Source organism: Podarcis bocagei (assembly GCF_964188305.1).
Source record: "Podarcis bocagei genome assembly, chromosome: 1".
Taxonomy (NCBI): domain Eukaryota; kingdom Metazoa; phylum Chordata; class Lepidosauria; order Squamata; family Lacertidae; genus Podarcis; species Podarcis bocagei.
The window spans coordinates 60,223,664-60,246,481 of NC_138125.1; the positions used below are offsets into that span (position 1 = coordinate 60,223,664).

General features: G+C 43.1%; 1 protein-coding gene across 6 annotated transcripts in view; it reads left to right on the forward strand.

Annotated features, from left to right (window-relative positions):
• SHANK2 (SH3 and multiple ankyrin repeat domains 2) overlaps positions 1 to 22,818 on the forward strand; it is a 358,950-nt gene that overhangs the window by 202,018 nt on the left and 134,114 nt on the right. For all 6 annotated transcript variants that reach the window (XM_081163208.1, XM_081163210.1, XM_081163205.1 and 3 more), the window contains 2 exons: positions 15,403 to 15,485; positions 17,073 to 17,197. In XM_081163208.1, coding sequence (XP_081019334.1) covers positions 15,403 to 15,485; positions 17,073 to 17,197 — 208 coding nt within the window. The remainder of the gene's footprint in view (positions 1 to 15,402; positions 15,486 to 17,072; positions 17,198 to 22,818) is intronic.

Consider the following 22,818-nt stretch of genomic DNA (forward strand, 5'->3'; position numbering starts at 1 on the left):
AAACAATTTCGCTGTTTCTTCTGCCGTGACAGCATGTGAGCAGGCTATAAAGTGGCCCATTTTGGTTAACAGGTCTACCACAACCATGATGGCTGTTTTCCCTCTGGACTTTGGCAGATCAGTCATGAAATCTATTGACACTGCTTCCCATGGTCTTTCAGGTGTGTGTAGCGGTTCTAATAACCCCGCCGGCGCCCGCCTCTCCCCTTTGGCTCGCTGGCATTGGTCACAACCTCTCATATACTCCCGTACATCTTCCCTGACCTTGGGCCACCAAAATTCCCTGGTAACCAACCACATGGTCTTGTGTTGCCCAAAATGCCCCGCTGTGGGGCTATCGTGCAGCTGCTTGAGTACCTTCCCCCTCAACTCTCCTTCAGGTATATACAGCGCTCCCTTGTAATACAACGCCCCGTTTCTCTCCTCAAAACCTCCGGGTTTGTCTCCCTCCCTCCTGAGACCCCTGAGTTTGTCCTGGGCGTATTCATCATTCTCCGTTCCCTCTACCAGTTCTCTTTGCCCCACCAATGCCGCCCCACACACCCAGCGGTCCTCTGGAATGACATGTCTCTCTTCGGGTGCTCCCTCCCCCTCCAAATATTCAGGTTTGCGTGAGAGAGCGTCCGCCTTAATGTTCTCTGGGCCTGGCACGTAACAAATCTCAAAGTTAAATTTGGAGAACTCCTGGGCCCATCTCACTTGCCGTTGGTTGAGCACTCGTGCCTTTCTCCAATACTCTAGGTTCTTGTGGTCAGTGCACACTTGCACCTTATGTTGGGCGCCAATTAGCAGATGCCTCCATCTCCGGAATGCCTCATGAATGGCGAGTAGTTCTCGGTCATACACCGTGTAGTTCCTCTCGGATTTGTTCAGCTTTCGCGAAAAAAAGGCACACGGTCTCCACTCTGACTCCTCCTTCCCTGGCTGCAGAAGCACCGCCCCGATCGCTCTGTCTGATGCGTCCGTTTCCACTCTCATCGGTTTTTGTAAATCCACATGCAGGAGTTGTTCTTCCGAGGCGAAGGCCCTTTTTAGTTCCTCAAATGCTCGCTCCGCCTCCTCAGTCCAAACGAATTTCTTCTTACTGCTGAGACAGTCCGTAATGGGCGCCGTCAGGTGGGCAAAGTTTCGGATGAACTTACGATAGAAGTTCCCAAACCCTAGGAACCTCTGCACATCCTTCTTTGTTTTGGGTGTTTTCCATTCCAGCACCGCCTGGACCTTGCCGGGATCCATGGCCAATCCCTTGTCTGACAGGCGATACCCCAGGAATTCCACCTCCTTGGTATGAAACTGACACTTCTCCAGTTTCACCCACAGCTGGTTGGCTTGCAGCCTGCTCAACACTTCTCTGACGTCTCTCACATGCTGCTCCTCATTTTCAGAATACACCAACACGTCATCTAAGAAGGCCACACAATTCTTGTAAAGCAAAGGCCCCAGTACATGGTTCATAAACGATTGAAAGCACGCGGAGCCTGCTTGTAGGCCGAAGGGCATAACTAAATATTCAAATGCCCCCAAAGGGGTGAACATGGTGGTTTTCCATTCATCCCCCTTCCTTATTCGTATCAGGTTGTACGCCCCCCCTTAGGTCCAGCTTTGTGAAAATCTTTCCCTTCCGCACCCTTGTCAAAATGTCGTCAATCCTGGGCATAGGGAAGGCCACTGGTTCTGACACTGCGTTCAAGGCCCTGAAGTCACACACCAGCCTCGGCTTGTCCGTGTTTTTTTTATCCACAAAAAACACTGGGCTGCCTCCCACCGCTCTGGACTCTCGGATGAAACCCCTCTTCAGATTTTTGTCAATGAGCTCCCTTAGTTCTAACATCTCCCTGTCTGACATGGCATACAACTTACCTACTGGGAGCTGTGCCCCAGGGAGTAAATTGATTTGACAGTCAAAGGGTCTATGCGGGGGTAGTTGGTCAGCTTCCCTTTCGCTGAAGACGTCGCGGAGATCTGCGTATTGTCGTGGTACCTTCACGTTCTCCGTTACTTCAGTCCCTGCTAGGGTGGCTTGGGCCCCTGCCGAACCCTTTCCCCCTTTGCAGTGTTCTAAGCAATGTGCTGAACCAAAGGAAACCACTCTCTGATGCCAGCCCACCAGCGGATCATGTAACGCTAGCCAGCTCATCCCCAAAATAATGGGAGCTCCTCCCAAGGTGGCCACATTAAACGCTATCAGTTCGGTGTGCCTTGCCACCTTCATTACCATTGGGACGGTCTGCAAGCTGACTTCTCCTCCCAACAGCTCCCTGCCATCGATCGTGGTCACCTGCAGGGGGTTGCTTAAAGGGATCGTCTGTATCTGGTGTTCCGCTGCAAACTCTTTGCTCATGAAATTGCAGGAGCTGCCTGAGTCCAATAGCGCCTTTATCTTTAGAGGGTGTCCGTTTGGCAGCTCTAGCGACACTTCTATCACTAGGGCGGGTTTAGGAGGTTCTGGCGTGGGCACTTTCACTGCTCTTTGGCCTGGCTGCTGTGCCCCGACGGTGGCAGCCAGGCGTTGGCTTTTACTTGCTCTGGTATTTCTTCCTCTCTTCCCTCAACAGCTCCCACCATCCCTTGCCATTCCTTCCTCTGGGGGCAGACTCTGGCAAAGTGACCTGGCTGTTGGCAGAGATAGCATTTCCGGGCGCCTTTTCCCTCCTTCTTTCCCCCCTCACTGGGCTTTGAAACTGCACGTGCGCTGTTCTGATTTCCATCGGCTCTGCCGGCGCGAAAGTTGGCTCTGGAATGTCTGGAATGCGGAACTCCTTCCAACGTTCCCCCTTCCCTTCCCGCCTCTCCAAGGCTCTCGCCTCCTGGCGCGCTCCTATGGTCAGCGCAGATTTGGTCAGCTGATCCATAGAATCCGCCCTGGGGCCCCGGGAAAGTTCGTCTTTCACAGCCGAAGCAAGCCCTTCTTCAAATAGCATTTGAATGGGTTCCGCCGATAAGTCCCACCCCAGTCTGTGAACCAGCATGGTGAACTCAGTCCAGTACTCACGGACAGATCGGCTCCCCTGTTTGCAAGCCATTAACTGTCTGCGCACCACTCCCTGCTCAATATCGCTGGAAAACATCAGATCCATGGCGCGAAAGGACTTCATCGTGTCCTTTAGGACGTCATTATTCGCTGCCATCAGGGGTCTAACCCAGTCTCTCGCCCCCTTTTCAAGATGCCCAATCACGAAAGCACCAATCTGGTACCTTTTTGGTGAGCTGGGTGGCTTTCCCCTTTTTGTCTGCATCCTGAGCCCTCCTCTCCTCAAGCCTCGCCGTCTGCAGCGCTAGCTGGATCTCCAACACCCGGTACCTTTCTTCCAGGCTTGGACTCGCTCCCGCTCCTGCTTCTCCGGTTCCGGCTGGGTTGCTCATGATGCCTTCTCCTGCACAAGCTGCTTTCAGAGACTGTCGGAATGCTGTGATGGGATGATGAGCTGCTTGTGCGTAAAATCGTAGTCCCTCAGAGTTTGTTCAAGTCCACAAACCTCTGTCTGTGACGGAGCCCCTCAGACATGGCTCCTCTAGTCACTAGCAGATTCCGACAGTGGCTGCTTTCGGAATCGCTTCCAACATAAAAGCTCCTTAACGGAAACACGTCTTCTGGACTCACGGCGTGACAGTTTCCGGCGAGTAGTGGGTCTCCCTATGGGAGGTCCAGAAACCTCCCCACTGTTCTCGCTGGACGTGTCCCTGAGCCCTCCCTCTTGCTCGCTTTCCCTCAGAGACCCACCTCTCCCCCTGCTGGTTCCTGCTTCCGCTGCTGGGTCTCTCCCAACCTCCGTGAGCCCTTCCACCACCTGTCCCTCCGATGGCAGTTCCCTGACAGAATCCATTTCCAATCAGTGGTTTCCAAGTGCCTCCTTCGAATTTGTGATTTTCACCCTATCCCAAAGTTTGGTATATCATACTTGTTGGATGTGAAGTTGGGACTTAACTCTTCCACCTGGCTCTGTGCCCTGTCTCTCATGATATTTGTGCTATTTTTAGCATAGGCAGTTGCTAGGGGAGGGGAAGAAAAGAGGGGAACCTGGATTTTTGGACTTTTTATATGTGAATATATAAGCTGGTGTACTTTCACACAGACATTACTTTTCAAAAGTGGGGGTCAAAATATAGGCTTAGCTACTATCACTAGTACTGGTATATACAGTGTTTAGAAACTGAGATATGAAAGCTAGGAGCTAAAAGGCACCTTAAACCTACATTATAGGTGCAACAACAGAATGTCTTGGAGTGCTTTTTATAACAAGAATACAAAGCTAAAAACGAATGAACTGCAGCTAAAATATTATTGTTAATTTTTCACATGGTCCTTCCCCTGCCCACCCCCTAATATTCTTAAAAGGGTCTCTTCTCCAGTCTTCAGAGAGTAGCTGGAAGTGAGGAGGAAGAAAAAGGTCCTCCTTTCCTTCCACTCTGCAGTTTTAATCTGAAATCTAAGCTCAGAACCTGCTCACGCTAATGAAATCCCCTATCGCAAAATGCGCCTAGAACAATGGGAGTTTTGAACACTGACGGTGTGTGTGTGTGTGTGTGTGTATAGTTACTACTACTGTCTTTTGTGATTGGACAACTGCTTTGGGATCTGCTGACTGCATTGTTATAAAATGCTACCTTAATCCTTACAATACAACATTATTCTATGACTGAAGAGAGAACTGGTGCTATTTAAATATGGCTTAAAATCTGTTCTCCGTATCTCTTTATGCTCCTTTTCCTAGATTTGGTATTTTATCTGAATTTTCACAATGTTGCTTTTCTTTATATTTTGTGAGATAATATCTGCTCAATTATAATCAGTTGTATTATATGTGATGATCATTTTCTTCAAAGAAAGGATCACCAGTTCATTTCTGTGAACTCGGTTAGAACGCCAGGCTCTAGGACCATTTCCAATGGTCCATAATAAAGTGGCAGTGTAAATCTGGTAATAATGGATATAAATTTGATGAGAGAATTTTCCAATTACAACTCTTATCACTTTGATGTCATGCTTTTACACTCCTGTGTAAAAGCATGACACTCCTTTCAGGAAGTCTAATATGTTCTAGTTCATATCTAGGATAGTCAATCAAGGGACTGGAATTCAGTTCTGGCCAGTGCTTCTTTGGATAGGAGATGAGTCAATCTGGACCTAAAGAGACAGTGATTGCACCTCAAGAAACTATCCTTGTGAAGACAAGCAGGTTATAGGCTGGTTTATAATAACCTATTTTGGACAGAAGCTTATTGAGCCTATGTTTGTGGAGCAGTTTCAGCTCTTCCTGAAGTAGAAACCCAGTCATAAATATTTTACTGATTTAAGACATCCTCCTTTAACTACAGGAAGATAAAATAGGCCAAAAAAATTCACTGGCTAATCTTCAGCTGTGCTGTCCTAAACCAAGTGAACTTCATAAGCAAACTTGATTCTGTTGGCGTTTGTAATCATAGGATCATGTGGTTTGGCCGCATAAGCGTCAATGTATGTATTTGGTGTTTTTGTTGTTTTTTTAAAAAACAATGCCAGTGTATTTTCTTCTAAAATCAGCAGTGAGTGGACCACAGTAACCTCCCTTATGCTTTTAGTAGAAGAAAATTACATCTGGAGATCCAGGAAGGAATTAATAATAATAATAATAATAATAATAATAATAATAATAATACCACCCCTCCCATCTGGCTGGGTTTCCCCAACCACACTGGGCAGCTTACATTACATATAAAAACATAGTGATACAGGGCTGTCTTCAGATGTCTTCTAAAATTTATGTACTGTAGTTCTTTATCTCCTGATATCTGATGGGAGGGCGTTCCACAGTGCAGGCACCACTGATGAGAAGGCCCTCTGCTTGGTTCCCTGTAACTTCACTTCACTTAGTGAGGGAACTGCCAGAAGACTCTTGGAGGAGGACCTCAGTGTTCGGGCTGAGTGATGGGGGTGGAGATGCTCCTTCAGGTATACTGAGCCAAGGCTATTTAGGGCTTTAAAGGTCAGCACCTTTAAAGTGCTCAGAAACGTACTGGGAGCCAGTGAAGATCCTATTTGATTGGTGTTATATGGTCCCGGCGGCCACACCCAGTCACCACTTTAGCTGCCACATTTTATATCAGTTGGAGTTTCTGAGTCGCCTTCAAAGTAGCCCCACATAGAACGCATTGCAGTAGTCCAAGTGGGAGATAACCAGAGCATGCACCACTCTGGTGATACAGTCTGTGGGCAGGTAGTGTCTCAGCCAGTGTACCAGGTGAAGTTGGTAGACAGCAACTTTGGACACAGAAATGACCTGGGCCTTCATGGACAGCTGTGAGTCCAAAATGACTCCCAGGCTGCGCACCTGGTCCTTCAGGGTCATGCTATCACCACATTGCTGGAGGCTGATAAAGCAACTGCCTATTTAGAAGGGATGTGGTAACTCAAGGCTCAGTAGGAGTCCACCTAGTCCAGTAATGCTTCTGTTCTGACTCATTCCAAACAAGTTACAGGTTGACTGCCTACCTCATTCTTAGCTTAACTATGTGCTTGTTTGGGATTGCTTCCCTGCAGACTGCCAACCCTAAATATTGCTGTTGTCTGTAGGCAGCTAGCAACTAAAATTACAAAGCTGGATTCTGGAATACACACCTACTGACACTTGCCTTAAAGAAACAGTAAGGTGTGTTCATATAAGTAGCATAGCTTCCTTCTTCCTTTTCGTTCAATGGAAGTGGAATCTTATTTTCTGCTGTACTTAAGAATTTTATGTCATATACAAGTCTTCATTAAAATGTGTGCGTGCAAATGAATAGTGCATCAGTGTTACACTAGTTTATGCAATATCATCTTAGTTACCTGGAACAGGAGTAGTTTCTAGGCCATTTCCCTCAACATTCCCTGGTGTTTTTGTTTCTTTAAGAAAGTCTCACATTTAAGAGCTTGCATTGATAAATCGTTTTATCAAATGTTGTTTTTGAAAAAACGGAATGCTTCTCCAATTAGAATGTTTAGTGCTTTATTATCAATCCTGCTTAAAACTGAAAATAGCATATTTTTAACAAGAAAAATGAAAATCCTACTTTAACAGATGCAAAATTCCTCAGGTGTTGGTAAAACCATACCTGTAGTGTTTGCTGTGTGAAAATAAAAGCTTCACTTCCCCCACCCTCAATTTCAGCAATGATTTGCATTCTTTTAATAGACTTCCAAAAACAACCATGACCTCCCCCCCAAAAAAAATACTCTGTTCATATCTATGAGAGTAATAGCATGTGTTTGTAATACTAGCTAGTGTTGCAGTGATATTAAAATACTTTGCTAAGTTAATACAGAATGGTTTCAGATATCCTTCCAAGCATCTGTGGCAACATGGATCCACTTTCAGCATACGATAGAAAAAAGAGACAATATAAACAGTGTTCACTCTGTCATGTCATCTTTTCTTTTCTATGAGCTCTAGCTGACCAAGCTTGTTTTCAGGTCAGCTGCAGCCTATAAAAAGGAACAGGCTGACACAGGACGGGGTTGGGGTTGGTTTCCTCCCCACATCTCATTGCGTGCTGCTCTGTTGGCAGCAACTCTGGTCATCCAGACCCGGGCTGCCACCAATGTCTGAAAGCATCCTTTTATTGCAACCTAAAACTATTCCAAAGTTGTAAGTGATAACGTAGCTTTGACGGTTCTAAATAGTTTAGAGCTAGGGACTGTGTGTCTGGGGGTGGGGGTTGTTTTTAATTCAGGGTTGAATGCACTATTGGTATTCAACAAGTAATTAACATTTCCTTCCTGAATTATTTCAGTGCTACGTTCTATAGTACCAGATTGCTCAACTAGATGATCAGTGCCCAGGGAAATGCAATCAATCAAATGCAGGGTCTATATTAATCTTGAAGTCGTTAATTACTAGAATCATCCACTCATTTTTGAGTTCATTGCAACAGGGGGGAAAGCTATAAATAGACACCTCTCCACAATCCTGTAGTGGTAGAAAATGTTCTTCATGTTACAACATTTACTCTAGAAATCACCTTAAAGCGGAGTTATCTGCAACCTTCAGTTTTCTGCTTCCTACATGGATCGCATAAGATATTAATCTAAATGTGACCTTCCGGGGATGGATGTTTCAAATCCATACCAAAGATCTCTACATTAGTTAGCCAATAGCATGCTCCAATTTGTCAGCATTTTGGAAGATATTAGTAATATTGCTTCTCCTGCAACAAGTTTATGATACAATTAAATGGTTTATATAATAATGTTATATATATTCATATTTCATTTCCTGGAGAACTTTATGTACGCTATCCCAGTATGTGGTTTATAGCATCCTTTTGGCTCAGATACTTTAGGTGAAATGTTAGTTGGTACTGCTTTCCCTGTTCCTTAGTTTTGTTGTTTTGCTCTACACTTTATTTTATTGTGTGAATTGTTTTCACACTTTCATACACCACCCTGGAAACTTCTGATAAAATGAAGAAATATTTTAAACCTGTTTCCATAAAACTGGATTTTAATAGAGGTGTACACTGTTAGGTGGAGTCTCCTTTTTTATTCCTACACTTCTTATTTACTTATTATATGTATTTTCAAGGTGGTTTACAGTCAAAAACACAAAGCAATTCGAAGACGATCAGATACTGTCATAGTTCCGACCATAAACGATGTTGACTAGAGATCCGGCGGCGTTATATAAAAACAAAAAACAAAACAAAACACAAAGCAATAAAATTGTTTTAAACTATATTACAATTCCCATTAAAATCACAGATATGGACACATCAAAGCCAAGTCCCCATTACAAAATCCAGAACAGCCTACAGTACTATACCAGCAAAAAGAGAACTATGAGGTAAAAACTTTTTCAACTGTCATTTTTTACTAGCTGCCTAAAAACATTTCAGTGATGGGACCTGACCTGCTTCACTTTGCCAGGCTTTCCACAGGGTGGGCACCACAACCAAAAAAGCCTTGACCATGGTTATCACCAGCCATGCTTCCTGGGGTCAAGGGATCTGGTGTAAAGTTTCAGATAATGATCAAATCATTCAGGGAGAAACATACAGAAGAATGTGATCCTTAAGGTACCCAGGTCACAGGCCGTAGCTCACATCCTCACCATACGTTTAAAGCACTTTTATACCACTTTTACAGTCCTGGAGAATCCTGGGAACTGTAGTTTGTTAACAGTGCTGGGAACTGTAGCTCTGTTTGGTTGTGTGGTATAAGATTGCTTTAAAATTCAGTTTGAAAATAAACCAGTAAAAAAAATGCAGATCATACAAAACAGGAGAGAGAGAGAGAGAGAGATTATGCATCAAAAACATGCTGACCTGTCAGCCACCCGACTGCAGCAGTTTGTACTAGTTGTAGTTTTCAACAGTTTTCTAGGGCAGTGTTTCCCAACCACTGTTCCGCGGCACACTAGTGTGCCGCGAGATGTTGCCTGGTGTGCCGCGGGAAAAATTTAAAAATTCGAAAGATTTTTTTTTTAAAAAAAGTCAAATTTTCGATTGGGGCGCCGTCACTAGATGACCCCTGGGGTTCCCTCCCTCCCTCCCGCTCTGCGCCTCCCTCCTCCTCCTCCTCCTCCTCCGGGGAGGCCCTTCCTGGCTCTCGGCCAAGGCTTGGCGGCTGCCACTCACTCACTCGCTCGCCCACCCGTCCCTCCATCCCTGCACCCGGCCTCTCCCCTCCGTCCCCGGCGCGGGGGCTGCCGGGATCCGTAGTCCCCTCGCCCTTGGGCTCCGCGCCCGCGCGGGGTGCGCAAACTATGTTTCCCAGCGTGGCCTGGCGGGCCGGGCGTTTTGTTTGAAGCGCTCTTCTCCCGGCCATGGAATGAGCGCAGTGGCGGCGGCCGGGCGGGCAGGGGCTCTTCCGCGCAGACCCCGCGCAGCCTGCCTGCGCCCCCGCGGAGATCGGGCGGCAGGATGGAGCCCGGGGATCCCCGCGGAGGCGGAGCGGCGGAGGCTGCCCCCCAGGTAGGGCTGCGTCGGGGGGGGGTATTTTTGCAATGCTGCATCCGCGCCGGAGGGGACGCATCGGACCGCAGGGAGACCCCTTGGCGGGCGTGCAAGGCAATGCATGCGTGCAGGCGTTGCATGGAGTGCAGTGCAATGCAATGGCAACGCGGCGCCCTGCATGCATGCATGCAACTTCCACCGGCGCTCTGGACTTGGCGGGTGAGGGGGGTCCCCAGTGGGTGGCAGAGAGAGCCGGGAGGGCGAAGGGGAGCCGGGGGGAGCAGCGCTGCTCCCCGAGCCGAGCCCGGGGGGAAACTTCGGCGTCGTTGCGCCGGGTGTTGGAAGCGGAGGCTGGCGGGGGCCCCTCACCTGCAAAACCTGGTCGCCTCTCATATATTTTGTGCATTGCATTCATCGCCCGCTTTCTCCTCCAAGGAGCTCCCGGGGGTGCGCGTGGTTCTCCCCGTGTTATCCTCGCAACAACAGCCCTGCGAGGTGGGTCAGGCGAGTGGCCCAAGGGAGCACCCAGGGATTGTCCTGGCCAGGTGGGGTGATTTGAACCCTGCTCTCTGCCCGGTCTTCGTCCTCATTTAGCCTCCACATGTGCATGACTGTGCATGACTGAGGTTTTCCCCCCTCGTCTTGGCTATGGTGTGAGTCTGTCCTGTTAATTAATGGGGTTCTGCCTTCGGAGAAGATGAGCCAGCCCTCAAGGAGGTGATTATGTAATTTGCTAGCAATTCATGTCCCTCCCGGCGTGACGCTGCGCGCTGACGTCACGGGGCTGTAATGGTGGTGTGCCTCAAGATTTTTTTCATGAAACAAGTGTGCCTTTGCCCAAAAAAGGTTGGGAAACACTGTTCTAGGGCAGCCTCACCTAGAACATGTTGCAATAGTCTAATTTGGAGATATGTAGAGCAGAGGTAGGCAGACTTCGTAGAACTCCAAGATCTACCAGCCAGAACCAAGTGCAAATACAAACCAATCAGTCAGGTGCAAAATACAAATTGAATTAAAGGATAAAGTGAGTGCCACTGAACACCTTCTGAGTCTTGGAATTAGTTTTTTTAGTACAGTGGTACCTCAGAACCCGAATGGCTCTCTTCTCGAATGTTTTGGCTCCCAAACTCCGAAAACCCAGAAGTTCTCCTGTTTTTTAACGTTCCTCAGAACATGAACGTCCAACACGGCTTCCGCTGTGCAAAAACCTAGCTGTCGGCCAGCCGGAAGCCACACCTCGGAACTCAAACATTTCAGAAGTCGAATGGTCTTCCGGAATGGATTACATTCAAGTTCTGAGGTACCAGTGTACCAGAACTGAACTGACCCCACAGTCTTTTCACACAAAAGTCTACTTTTGCTTAACTTCCTTCATAGCAGCAGGATCACTTAGGTGTAAAGCGTAATTTAGTTGTTGTTCCTGTTGTTGAAACAACTGCGTGTCAGAAACCTTTGCCGTGTTTTTGCAAGTCAACCAGAAATCTACCAGTAGATTATGACCTACTTGCTTCCCAGCACTGAATTAGAGCATGGATGACCATGGTTCAGCTTTGTTAGGAAGGGCTGTGGATCATAAACCAACCAAAGCTGAAAAAGGCACCCCTCACTATTGATGCCGTCTACACAATCTAGCAGAATCTCTTGAGCAAGAAGTACACTTCAGTAGGAGTGTAACACCACCCAGTACAAGCTGCAAATCCAAACCTGAGTCAACTCACTACCAGTACTTCTGATTTGTCTGGATTAAGTTTTGGTTTCGTCATCCCCATTCAGTCCTTCACAGCTACCAAACAGTGATTTAACCTTTGAACTACTTCCCAGTGTGAGAGCCAGTGTGGTGTAGTGGTTAAGAGCGGTAGAGTCGTAATCTGGGGAACCGGGTTTGCGTCTCCGCTCCTCCACCTGCAGCTGCTGGGTGACCTTGGGCCAGTCACACTTCTTTGAAGTCTCTCAGCCCCACTCACCTCACAGAGTGTTTGTTGTGGGGGAGGAAGGGAAAGGAGAATGTTAGCCGCTTTGAGACTCCTGAAGGGGAGTGAAAGGCGGGATATCAAATCCAAACTCTTCTTCTTCTTCTTCTTCTTCCCTAGAATGAGATAAAAATAAAAAATATAGAGTTGGGTATTATCAGCTTATACTGATGATTCTGCAATCCAACTGTCCTCTCTGAGCAGTTTCATGTAGTTGTAGATACCATAGGGGACATGATGGAGCCCTGCAGAATTTTACAGGCCACCAGACATGGGGAAGAGCAATAATCTTCTATCTAGCACCACTTCTGGGTTTTATCTCTCTGGAATGAACGAAGCCACTTTAGCATTGTGACCACAGTTCCCATCCCTTTGTGAAAACCCAGATAGATAACATGGTCAATGGATCAGTAAACAAGCTCAGAGGTCCAGGAGAATCAACAGGGTCACATGCACCTCATTCAACTTCCTGGGAAATGAGTTGCTGATTAGGGTTTTTAACCACCTGATTGCTGTTGCTTTTGTTTTTGTTTTATTATGTATTTTGTATTCTCATTTTGTATTTTTCTGTTGTGAACCACCCTGGGATCTTTGCATGAAGAACTGTATACAAATTTAATAAATAATAAACATAATTCATCTCCCAGCCCAGATCATGCACTAAGGCAGTGTGATGTTTGCCCTCCTAGGTGGGTCATAAGGAAGGGGTTAAATGAATGTGAAGTGATTGGCCAGTGGGAACCCAAGGGGAGGAGTTAGAGTTGGGAGTTGGAGAAGGAAGAGGGAGGATAAGTCTGGGTTGGTCGAGTTGTGTTGTGAGAGTGTGAGAGAAACTGATAGGAGTCAGATAGGCAGTTGGGATAATCAGTTAGTTATTAGGAAAGGTATAGGCCGGGATAGAAACTAAGATTAAGAAACTGACAAGAAAAATTATCTGAAACCATAAACTTGTTAAGGCTTATAAAATAAACTTGCTTATTTGATTTAACGTTAACAACTGTCTGGACTCTGTGTGTACCCGAGAGAAACGGGGTGGTGGCAGCGGGAAAACAATCACAGTGGTGGCACAGGGATCAATAGACCGTCAAACGTCCGGGGACCCTGTGTGATCGCCACAGGCAGGCATAGGCAAACTCAGCCCTCCAGATGTTTTGGAACTACAACTCCCATGATCCTAGCTAACAGGACCAGTGGTCAGGGATGGTAGGAATTGTAGTCCCAAAACATCTAGAGGGCTGAGTTTGCCTATGCCTGCACTAAGGTAACCAAGGAAGTTTTATTGTTAGCCAAAACCAGTCTGAAACTGGTTTCTAGAAGGGATCTAAATAACCATTTTCATCCAAAAACTTTTGGAGCAGCACTACAACAAATTACAGTGGTACCTCAGGTTAAATTCACTTCAGGTTACATATGCTTCAGGTTACAGACTCTGCTAACCCAAAAATATTACCTCAGGTTAAGAACTTTGCTTCAGATTGAGAACAGAAATTGTGCAGCAGTGGCGCAGCGGCAGCAGGAGGCCCCATTAGCTAAAGTGGTGCTTCAGGTTAAGAACAGACCTCCAGAACGAATTAAGTTCTTAACCCGAGGTACCACTGTATGTAGTTTGGCCCCAAAAGGTTTCAAACATTAGCAGTTTATGCTACATTATAATTAGCCATAGTAGCCATAGTAACCATAGTCACTTGCTGTAGAGGGGATTTCTCAGTCCCTTCCCCCACCTCCACACACAAGATGAAATAGAGGCTATAGGAAAGGGTGGATAAATAGTTTCCTGGGAATGAGGGACAGGGTAGAAAGAAGAGTATGATGAGCAGCAATGGAAGCCTCAGTCCTGCCACTTTAAGCCATGATTTTTAAATTTGCTAACTTGAAGGTGACCAGGAGGGGTGGGGAGAAGACAATTTTCTTCCTTTTTTCTTTAACGCCCCTCCCCCTCCTGCCTCTCGCTGTAAATCCTTTTGACAGAAACTGCAGTTTTTGCTCAGAATCCAGATGTGTTAGGATTTTCCTCCAGACCTGTTCATCTGCACCCTATCTACTTGTGCTTCTGTGCCATCAGCTGGGAACAAGAGAAAGGGAATCCTGGCCCTACCCCTAGCCAGGAAACCAACTGCCTCTGGCAACCTGCCCTGCCTCTCTCCCAGAAAGAGCTCCATCATAACTGCCAGCTGCTCTGTGGATTTTTGCCAAAGGGTGCTGACTATTTTGGAATGTTGAGGGAACTTTCCATTATTCCTTTCAGCTGTGAATATAGACACATTTGTGCAAAAGCTAATCAGAGCCTCGGGGGTATGACGGAAGCCTAACTAAACAAGTGTGTGTAAATGGGTGCAGGATTGTAGTCTTGGGGATCAGCTAGTTATATTTTGTCAGGTCAGATTCCAGAGTTTCCCCATATTTCATTACCTCAAGAGCAATGGTTTTCTGCCACTGCACCATCATATTTTTGAAGCATGTTACTGTTTTTTAAAGGAAATATTGCCTACTATGCAAAAGAAATGAGGGTGTACCTGAAAGCTCTACATGAATAATTTCTTGAAAATGTGTTGCCATTTAATGATATAAAATATTTATTTTATTATAAAAAACTCAGATCAGCTTAAATCTCTTGAAGTGTTGTGATTTGGCTTAGAAACTTATGCTCAATCTATTCTTTGAATAACTGGATTTTTAATTTTTTTAAAAAAAAAACACTTATCGAAGAGTAATTATCAGATAATTTTTAAGAAGCTGCCTTTTTTAAAAAATGAAATGTCTGTCTTTCAGAGGATCCTCTCATTATCAGTTCATTGTGCTGGCTTTCAGGAAGGCACTGTAATTTTTATAGAAAAAGGTGATCATGAACATACATGCCTTGTTACTATTTAAATTATGCAGATTCTTGATGCTGTGAAAATTTGTGCTTGATGACGCCAAGGCAGCTGCACGTTGTTAGCATTGTAGGCTGTCAGATGATCATGTGGGATCCTTGCAGCATGCAACATTCAATAGGATTGAAAAAGGGCTTTTGATGCAAGGCATAGCTTCTGAATATATCCGTGCCTTTTAGCTACTTATAACAGCAAACCAAGCTAACTTTAGGTTTTAAAATGCTGCCTCATTTTTCTTCTGGTTGGTTTCATTTTGGCTTCACTAGAAGATGCATCTGGTACATCCACGATTGAGGAGTTTATTAATGCTACTGTCGTTCAGTTCACTTTCTTTTCTTTTCGACTCCTAGCTAGCACACAGATGACATGATCACACATTTGTTCAGCTACCACCATGCATGGTTTCTTCCTCTGCTTTTGCTGCATTTTCTCCTCCGTTAAGTTGCACTGTCATGTTCCCCCTTGCCATTAAGCCTTGTCTTTGTCTCTTTCCTTCTTCTGTTTGCCGTTATATTTTCCTCATGTTTGATTACTGCAATATTATTTGATTAACTGGCTGTGATGATGATGAACCTACACACTGGAGGAGCAGCTACTACTGTGGTGATGAAGGGATGTAATAATGGTCGCTATCCTCGGAATTCTCTCTACAGTGACTGCATTATAGAAGAAAAGGCTGTGGTCCTGCAGAAAAAAGACAATGAAGGATTTGGGTTTGTGCTCAGAGGGGCCAAAGGTATGTGGATTTTCTGTGTCTGTGTGATTGGGTGAGTGCCTATGTGAAAAATGGCATGCATTTCTGAAAATAAACAGGCATTATTCCTTATGCATTTGGTTGCTAGACAACAGTGTTCTCTGTGCAGTAAAACTGACATGAATTTCTGATTGAGCAGTTTTGAGGGGTATGTGAATGCATGTATATTTTTACAGCATAGATATATGTATAGAATAGATATGGAGAATAATTCTGAGGGGAAGGTTGCCTACATATTTTGTATATGTTACTGTTCAGTTTATTCACACTGTAAGCAACCTGGCTGTGGGGGTGTCAAAATTGCTTAATTTAAAGTGTTCCTGTGTTAAAATTATTTGCGGAGTGAAGCTGCATGTTGCCAACAAGCTTGAAATAGATCTGTGGCTTGCTCAAGGTGGAACTACTGCAGTTTTAGTATGAAAATCAGATCATTTTTATGTCTTCAGAAGCTGCATGTATGTTGAGTGGCCTTTTTAGTGTGTTCTGTTTTGAGGGATGCCTGGCTTCATGTGTTGAAATGTGCTAAGCTTTTTCTTATGCCAAATGTACTCCAGTAGATTTATGCCTAAGATATATTTTTAAGGCTTTTCTTTCTATGGCTTTTGCATTTCATTTTTTAAAGTGGTGGTACATCCCAGTGCCTGCCACTGAGACACCCCTCAATTGCTGGATGGGCTCTCCCTCACACAGCCTGGCTTCAAGGCTAGCCCATATGTGCTTATGGTGGATCCTCCACACCCTTCCTCTGGGAATACCGTTTTTATCATTCCTCGCTAGCATGGCAGACACCTATTGGGCTTCCCTAGCTATGTAACAGTTCCTGATTAACCCTCCTGGCTAAATGCACGTTTTAGCGGGGTCTTCTAGAGACTCTGTGACTTCATCACAGTGTAGATCAGCTGGCACTGAGCTATCTCTGCAGCAAACAGAGGTTATTCTCTTACTATATATGTTAATGTTGTATGGGCCCCAGCTCTCCAGGTGGAATATTCAAGGGCCCCCTTTAAAGCATATGCTAATATCCAGCTTCATGTATCATTTGTTATAAATGATGTTTGAGACCTTATTGGAGCATATTGTCTATGAAAGTGTATGCATGTCAGTTCATTCAGCATATAAATATGTACATGATGCATAAGCAAATACAATGTTACACCATTAAATTCAATTACTTCATACTGTTTTCATTGTAGCTATAGGTAATTAGCTGGTAACAGACTTGAAATTTTAAATGCCTGAATTCTCCATGCTATGCCCATATTTGAAAATTAATGATGCTGGTTTCAAATGAGAGTCCTGTTCCACCAAATCACTTGCTTTTTTGGCTATATAGCAATTTACCAGAACTGAGCTTCATTTATTTGCTGACTAAATTCAAGTGATCATGAATACATAAGAAAAAAGAGAGGGAGAGAACTATAGAGCAGGGAGATCTGTAGAGAAGGGATTGTTGTACCTAATGAATTTCTGGCACTGCATAAGTAATCATTTAATCACATTAAGTATATATTTCAAACATTTATCTTTCTTTATTAAAATATATATTTTTTAAAAATATTATTCCCAAAGCTGATACACCAATTGAAGAATTCACCCCTACTCCAGCCTTTCCTGCTTTGCAGTATCTGGAATCAGTGGATGAAGGTGGGGTAGCATGGCAAGCTGGCTTGAGAACAGGAGACTTTTTGATCGAGGTAGGAGAATTTTGAATGTTCAGGAAAATTCTGTAGTTTAATCAGTTTGCACAAGGTTCACTGGCTGCTTTAAACTTGTCCTTCTAACTACTGGTGAAGAGGCTTATTCAGCAGTTTGATGCAAATCCTAGTTGCAGAGTCTTTCATGGCTTCATTATTCAAACCTCCTTTTGCTGTGTTGACACAAATTGTGTGAATATAGATGTGTGCAGTTCTAGGCAGCACATTAATACATGTGAGAAACCTCCATGAGAGAGGAGGCTGTTAATTCTACTTTTGGTAGTTTTGACTAAATTTAATTTTGAAGATAATTGAATGGATGTCTAGTGCTGCAGTATAACATTGAAAGGGTTGTGTTTTAATTACTAGCCTGATCCATCATGCGTGTAACAGCAGGTGGTGGTGTGATGATATCCTCCTCCTTTCCATAGAGATTAGTAATCTCATCTCTATGGTGACAGGGCCTCTTTTATTTCATTGCCCCAACACCAAATAAAGCTTTTATGTATCCCTTTTAATGGATAATATCCTGTATTTGCTGTACACCATTTAACAGTGAAAAATGCATCAAGTGATTAGATAGAGAGTAATATATTAGTGAGAAAATGTGTGATTGCATTTCATGAAAGGGGAAGCAGCTTTTGTGTGTCAGATTTAAGTAGACCAGTTTGTTTGTTTGTTTGTTTGTTTGTTTGTTTGTTTGCTTGTTAGCTTCTAGTTCACATTTTAACTTTTGGAATTGACAGTGTTATTATTCCTAATGAAAATTCTTATGTGAAATTAGCAATGGTTTGGATACTCTTTCCATCAGTTTCAAAGAAATTATTGAACATCAGTACAATAATGTGGTTGTTACTTTATTGGATTTTGAGTATATATCTGGCTATATTCAGAATTATTCATACAATGTGAATAATAGTCTGGTATTCATTTTCCCCCCTGTTTTAAGAAATGGTGATACTCTATTGAATGTCATTTACCCATATAATTCTTTAGTTTGCATTTGTCGATATTCAGACTGATGAGTAAGTTATTTTGTGGCATATGATATAAAAAGGTAGAATTCCCCCCCCCCTAATGCCATTTACTAATCTATGCAATTTCTGGTACAACTGGATTAGGATACAGTACTTGGTCATTTTCCCTTATGCATTCAGACTTGAAGAGTAGACTGAGCTTTCTTCTCTCAAGTTTTCATGTTAATCTTTTTCATTTACAAGTCACAGTAAGGTCAAGTTTTTAGCAGGAACATGTTAGCAATAATGTGATACAATACAAAATGTATTGGTAAATTCTTTATGGTTATAATGCATCCTTGCTTCATTGCCTTATAAGTTTTACTGGGTAGTGAATTGATGGACAGCTTCCTATTTAGAGGACTTCTTTGGGAGTTAAACCTGAGAATCACACTTCATAAACCACTGATCCTAACTTTTCCTGCACCAGCAGATAAATATTTATGATAGGGCATATTGGCATGTGGTTTAACTTTCTTTATATAAAGAGCTACTTTTGGCACATGGTTTGACATGGTTTGTTGAATTTTCACGTTTTTTTCTTCTCTGAATAACGATGTTCAAACTACTTTTGAATTTCTCCACAATTTCAAACTCAGTTTGCTATGTGGTATGGGCAAACTGCTGTTCAAGAAGTACAAGCCCAAAGCTGACATTTGTCTGTGGAAGTAGTTGCATGGTTTTGTTTTTTGGATGATGGCCAGTATTCCAAACTGTAAGTGTATGCCAGCACTGCAGTGATGTTCTCCGCTGTTGGTAGAAGATACATAGACAGAAATATTTAGGACTAGGATACTGGTAAATGGTACAATGAAATATTTGGAATTAATAGTACCCTGGAAAGCATAAGATACTTTGAATAGGTCTAACAGGGGTCTTTTATCACAAGCAATTGAAATACTATTGAAATACTTTAGGTGTGGGAAAGTTATACAGGCACAATGTGTGGTGGAATGATGTAAATCAACAGTAATAAAGGTCAATTTATGTTATTGATTTAAGTTAAGTTTCTCATTTTAAAGTGCATTTATTTCATGAGCAAGCATGTGTACTAGATGTGCACATATTGGTTTGCAATTAAATAGAACATTTTTATAATCCAGGAGCATAATCCAAAACCTTGGATAATATAGGCCACTTTCTTTTTGCACTGTGAACCTCTTTACAGTATTGACAAGAGACCAACCTTCTTGGTTCTCTTTCTACACATGCAAAATAAGGGAAGAAAAACACTTTAAAGAAAAAGTCCTATTTTCCTGTGGGACCTCAGACCCCATGAGCATATGAGTTAAGAATCTTTTTTGGCCCTCCATTCACAGGTCCCAATACCAGTCCTTGGGACACTGCTTTCTACATATCTTCATCAGGAAAACTGTCTATTTATTCCTACTCTCCGCTTCCTGTTACTTTCTGATCCAGAAGAGGACCTCACCTCTTCTTTCACAACTACTAAACTTAGTTAAGAGTCTTTGATTAGGTACTTGTCATGCAGGCATTAAGTGGCGGGGGGCAGAACCAAGTTATCTGCAACGCAATTGGCCAGCTAAGTATTTAAATTTAATTACGTGATGGGGGGCTGACCCCCACAAAGTACACCTCTGGTACAGTCGTACCTTGGATCCTGAACGCCCTGGAACTCGGATGTTTTGGCTCCCAAATGCCTTAAACCCGGAAGTGTGAATGTTCGTTTGGAACGCCTCAGATTATTCTTTAAGGCACTTTAACTTTTTTTTATTTTTTAAAAAAACTATTTTAAGGTGGGTGTTTTTAAGCATAGGTTTTTATCTTACCCTGACCAAGAACTCTGCAAGACATTTCAGTTATCTTTAAAATAAGAATGTACTGAATATTTTGCTGAATCAGGCCAACTTTTGTAGTAAAATAAAGAACACCTTCAATATGTTTTGAAAGCAAAGTCCATCACATACCATAACAGTATGACAAATCACCTCTTTTTTCTGTCTTGATGCTTCAAAATCCCACTGATAATTGAGAAACTTGACCATTGTCAACCAGGCTCACATTTGTTACTGAGGAATACTTCTATAAACAAATTGTACTGAATTTTCCATCCTAACATGAGAAGTTTTTCTGGAAACTGTAATGTGTTAAGGGTTTTTCTGGTTTTTTTTAAAAAAAAAACCTTTTATCCCAGAAATAGCTGTTTTGCAGTAAGAAGAATTAGAAAGGTTTGTATGCACTTTTCATTGCTGGGAAACCTCATTATGATAATACTGGATGTAGTTGGCCTTATCTCTTGTTGCCAAGAGATAGAAAATCTTTAATGACTCAGACGTTCACAGTATTACATGCCTGAAGCTCAACTATTTGCTTCTGGCATATGGCTGGGCTGCCATTTTTGTTAAAGAAAAAGTAAACTATTTGATAATTTCATATAGTGCTATTTTATGCCAGATTTATTTTGTTTTGTTTTATTATTTTCAAAGAGGATTATTTTTCTGCTGCTTTGTTTATAATTTGCGGTATAGAAATATGCTTCATTCCTTTACATTAAAATGTTCTTCCTTATGCATGTATCTTATCATCAGTGAATAGAAATGAGCAAGTCAACAAAAAAACCTACTCCATTCATTTTCAGCATCTTTTGCAGATTTTCTCATTTATAGACCCACTGACATGTGGGGATCAGAGGAAAGATGAAACCAAGCAGTTATTAGCCTTTGGCAGTGCCTTGCACCCCAGGAGAGCAGTTGCATTCTTCCTCATAGTCATATTGTTCCTCAGGGTTACTTCCTGCTTAATGTGACAACTGTGTGTTAAACAAGTGTTTCATGCAGCAAATGCGTCAAGTGTGAAACGATGGATGGTCTTTAAAATTCATTTTTCAGGCATTGCCCCACTTACAAGTAGTAGCCCAGTCATTGGTCCCAGGGTGTGCATGGGTGTTCACATGGAATACAGCATGTACAAGTAAACTGGGATTTAGTTGCAAGTGCAGTGAAGTTGCTTTCACAACAGCCATTTTACTGGAATGGTAATCCTTTGTTCACTCACTTTTTGGGGAACACCCAGACAGTGTGATTATCAGCCTCTTGCATTGCATTCTTTTTGTGTGTGTATGGTCTCCTTCTCTTTCCCTTAGTCCTGATTTTGGGCATTTTTTATTATAAAGCACAATTCCAGCACCAGCTGGGCAAGTGTTGGCAGGCAAGATACTTTTAAGGCTCTCTGGGTTCCTATGCCTTTGGAGATTTGAAGCTATTTATTGGAACAGGTAGTTTCCTCGCCTTGTTTTTTGAGATTGGAATTTTGCAACCAAAAAGAAAAAAAACAAAACAAAAAAATGGTAAGATCCTTCTCTCTTACCCCCTCCCAAACGCATGAATGAAATTGATGCTATTCAAGAAGTAATTCATATGTCATTTATTAGTAATCTACCACCTGTACTCATCATGAAGCAATCAGATACGATAAACTTAAAAGAGGAAACTTAAGCAGCATTGCTGAACTGGACTTAATGTGAGAGTAAATACTATAGGGAGAGGCATTATATGCTAATTATGCATAATATACTGGTATTAAGTCATTGTGTAGAATCTCCATTTTAATTCTGTTCACAGCTAATTTGGGGGGAGGGATGATGTCTCAGCTGCTAAAGTGTTCTAATGTGGAAGCAACCCATGTGCCCTGCAGTCCTAATGCCATATTCTGAAACCTCTTGAGCTCAGGAACCTAGATTTTTAGCTGTTTTACGATATTTCAGTGAGTGATGTGTGGTTGTGTTATGCTTTAACTGTATTGAGACCTATCTGGTATCTGAGATTTATTTACCTATTCTTTGCAAGGAAAACGATTGAGCAAAGTACTTCTAAACATATTCTGCATTAGTACTTAAAGATCTGAGTTTTGGCAGGTTTATTTAAGTTCTCAATCACTCTCTCCAACCCCCAACCCGCCCCCCTCACACACACATTCTTTTCCACACTCATGTCAGCAAATACTTTGGCATTTACTTGCTGCAAAGCTTGTTGCTCTGTATATATATTGTGTGTTAATCCTTTGCAGCAGGCACTACAGCCACTGAATAAATAAGGGCAGAAAGATAATTTGTGCTGAATTCTCCAAATTCCATGTTTCTAAAACTTTTTAGACTGCTCTACACAGATGATGGTAGATCGCTAGAAACCTTGTAGTCAGTTTTGCTAAACATATTAGTAACTAAGGTGCAGTGCAAATACTTATTTTCACACATTTGTTGTTTTATTGAAATACTCTGTGAAGTATTATCCCTTCTTTCCTCTCCTCAGTTTTTCCAGATGTGCACTTGCAAGGAACCAATTTATGAGTTGCTTTTTATGTTGCAGATTAATAATAAATATTGTTGTGAATTTGGGAGGGAGAGAGTCTGGAAGAAACCCAGAGACCCCTTCCAGCCCTTCAATTCTGTACCTTTAGGGTGGAATGTATAAAATGAAGTCTGCCCAACTAGCCCCTTTGTCAAAGTAATAGCTTTAACTGGCCAGTTAAGTGCTCATCAGCATCTCAAGCAATGGACTAAGTGATGGTGCTCTCCAGGAAAGGTGGGTTCGTGTTACACACACACACACACACACACACACACACACACACCCCTCACCTGACTGC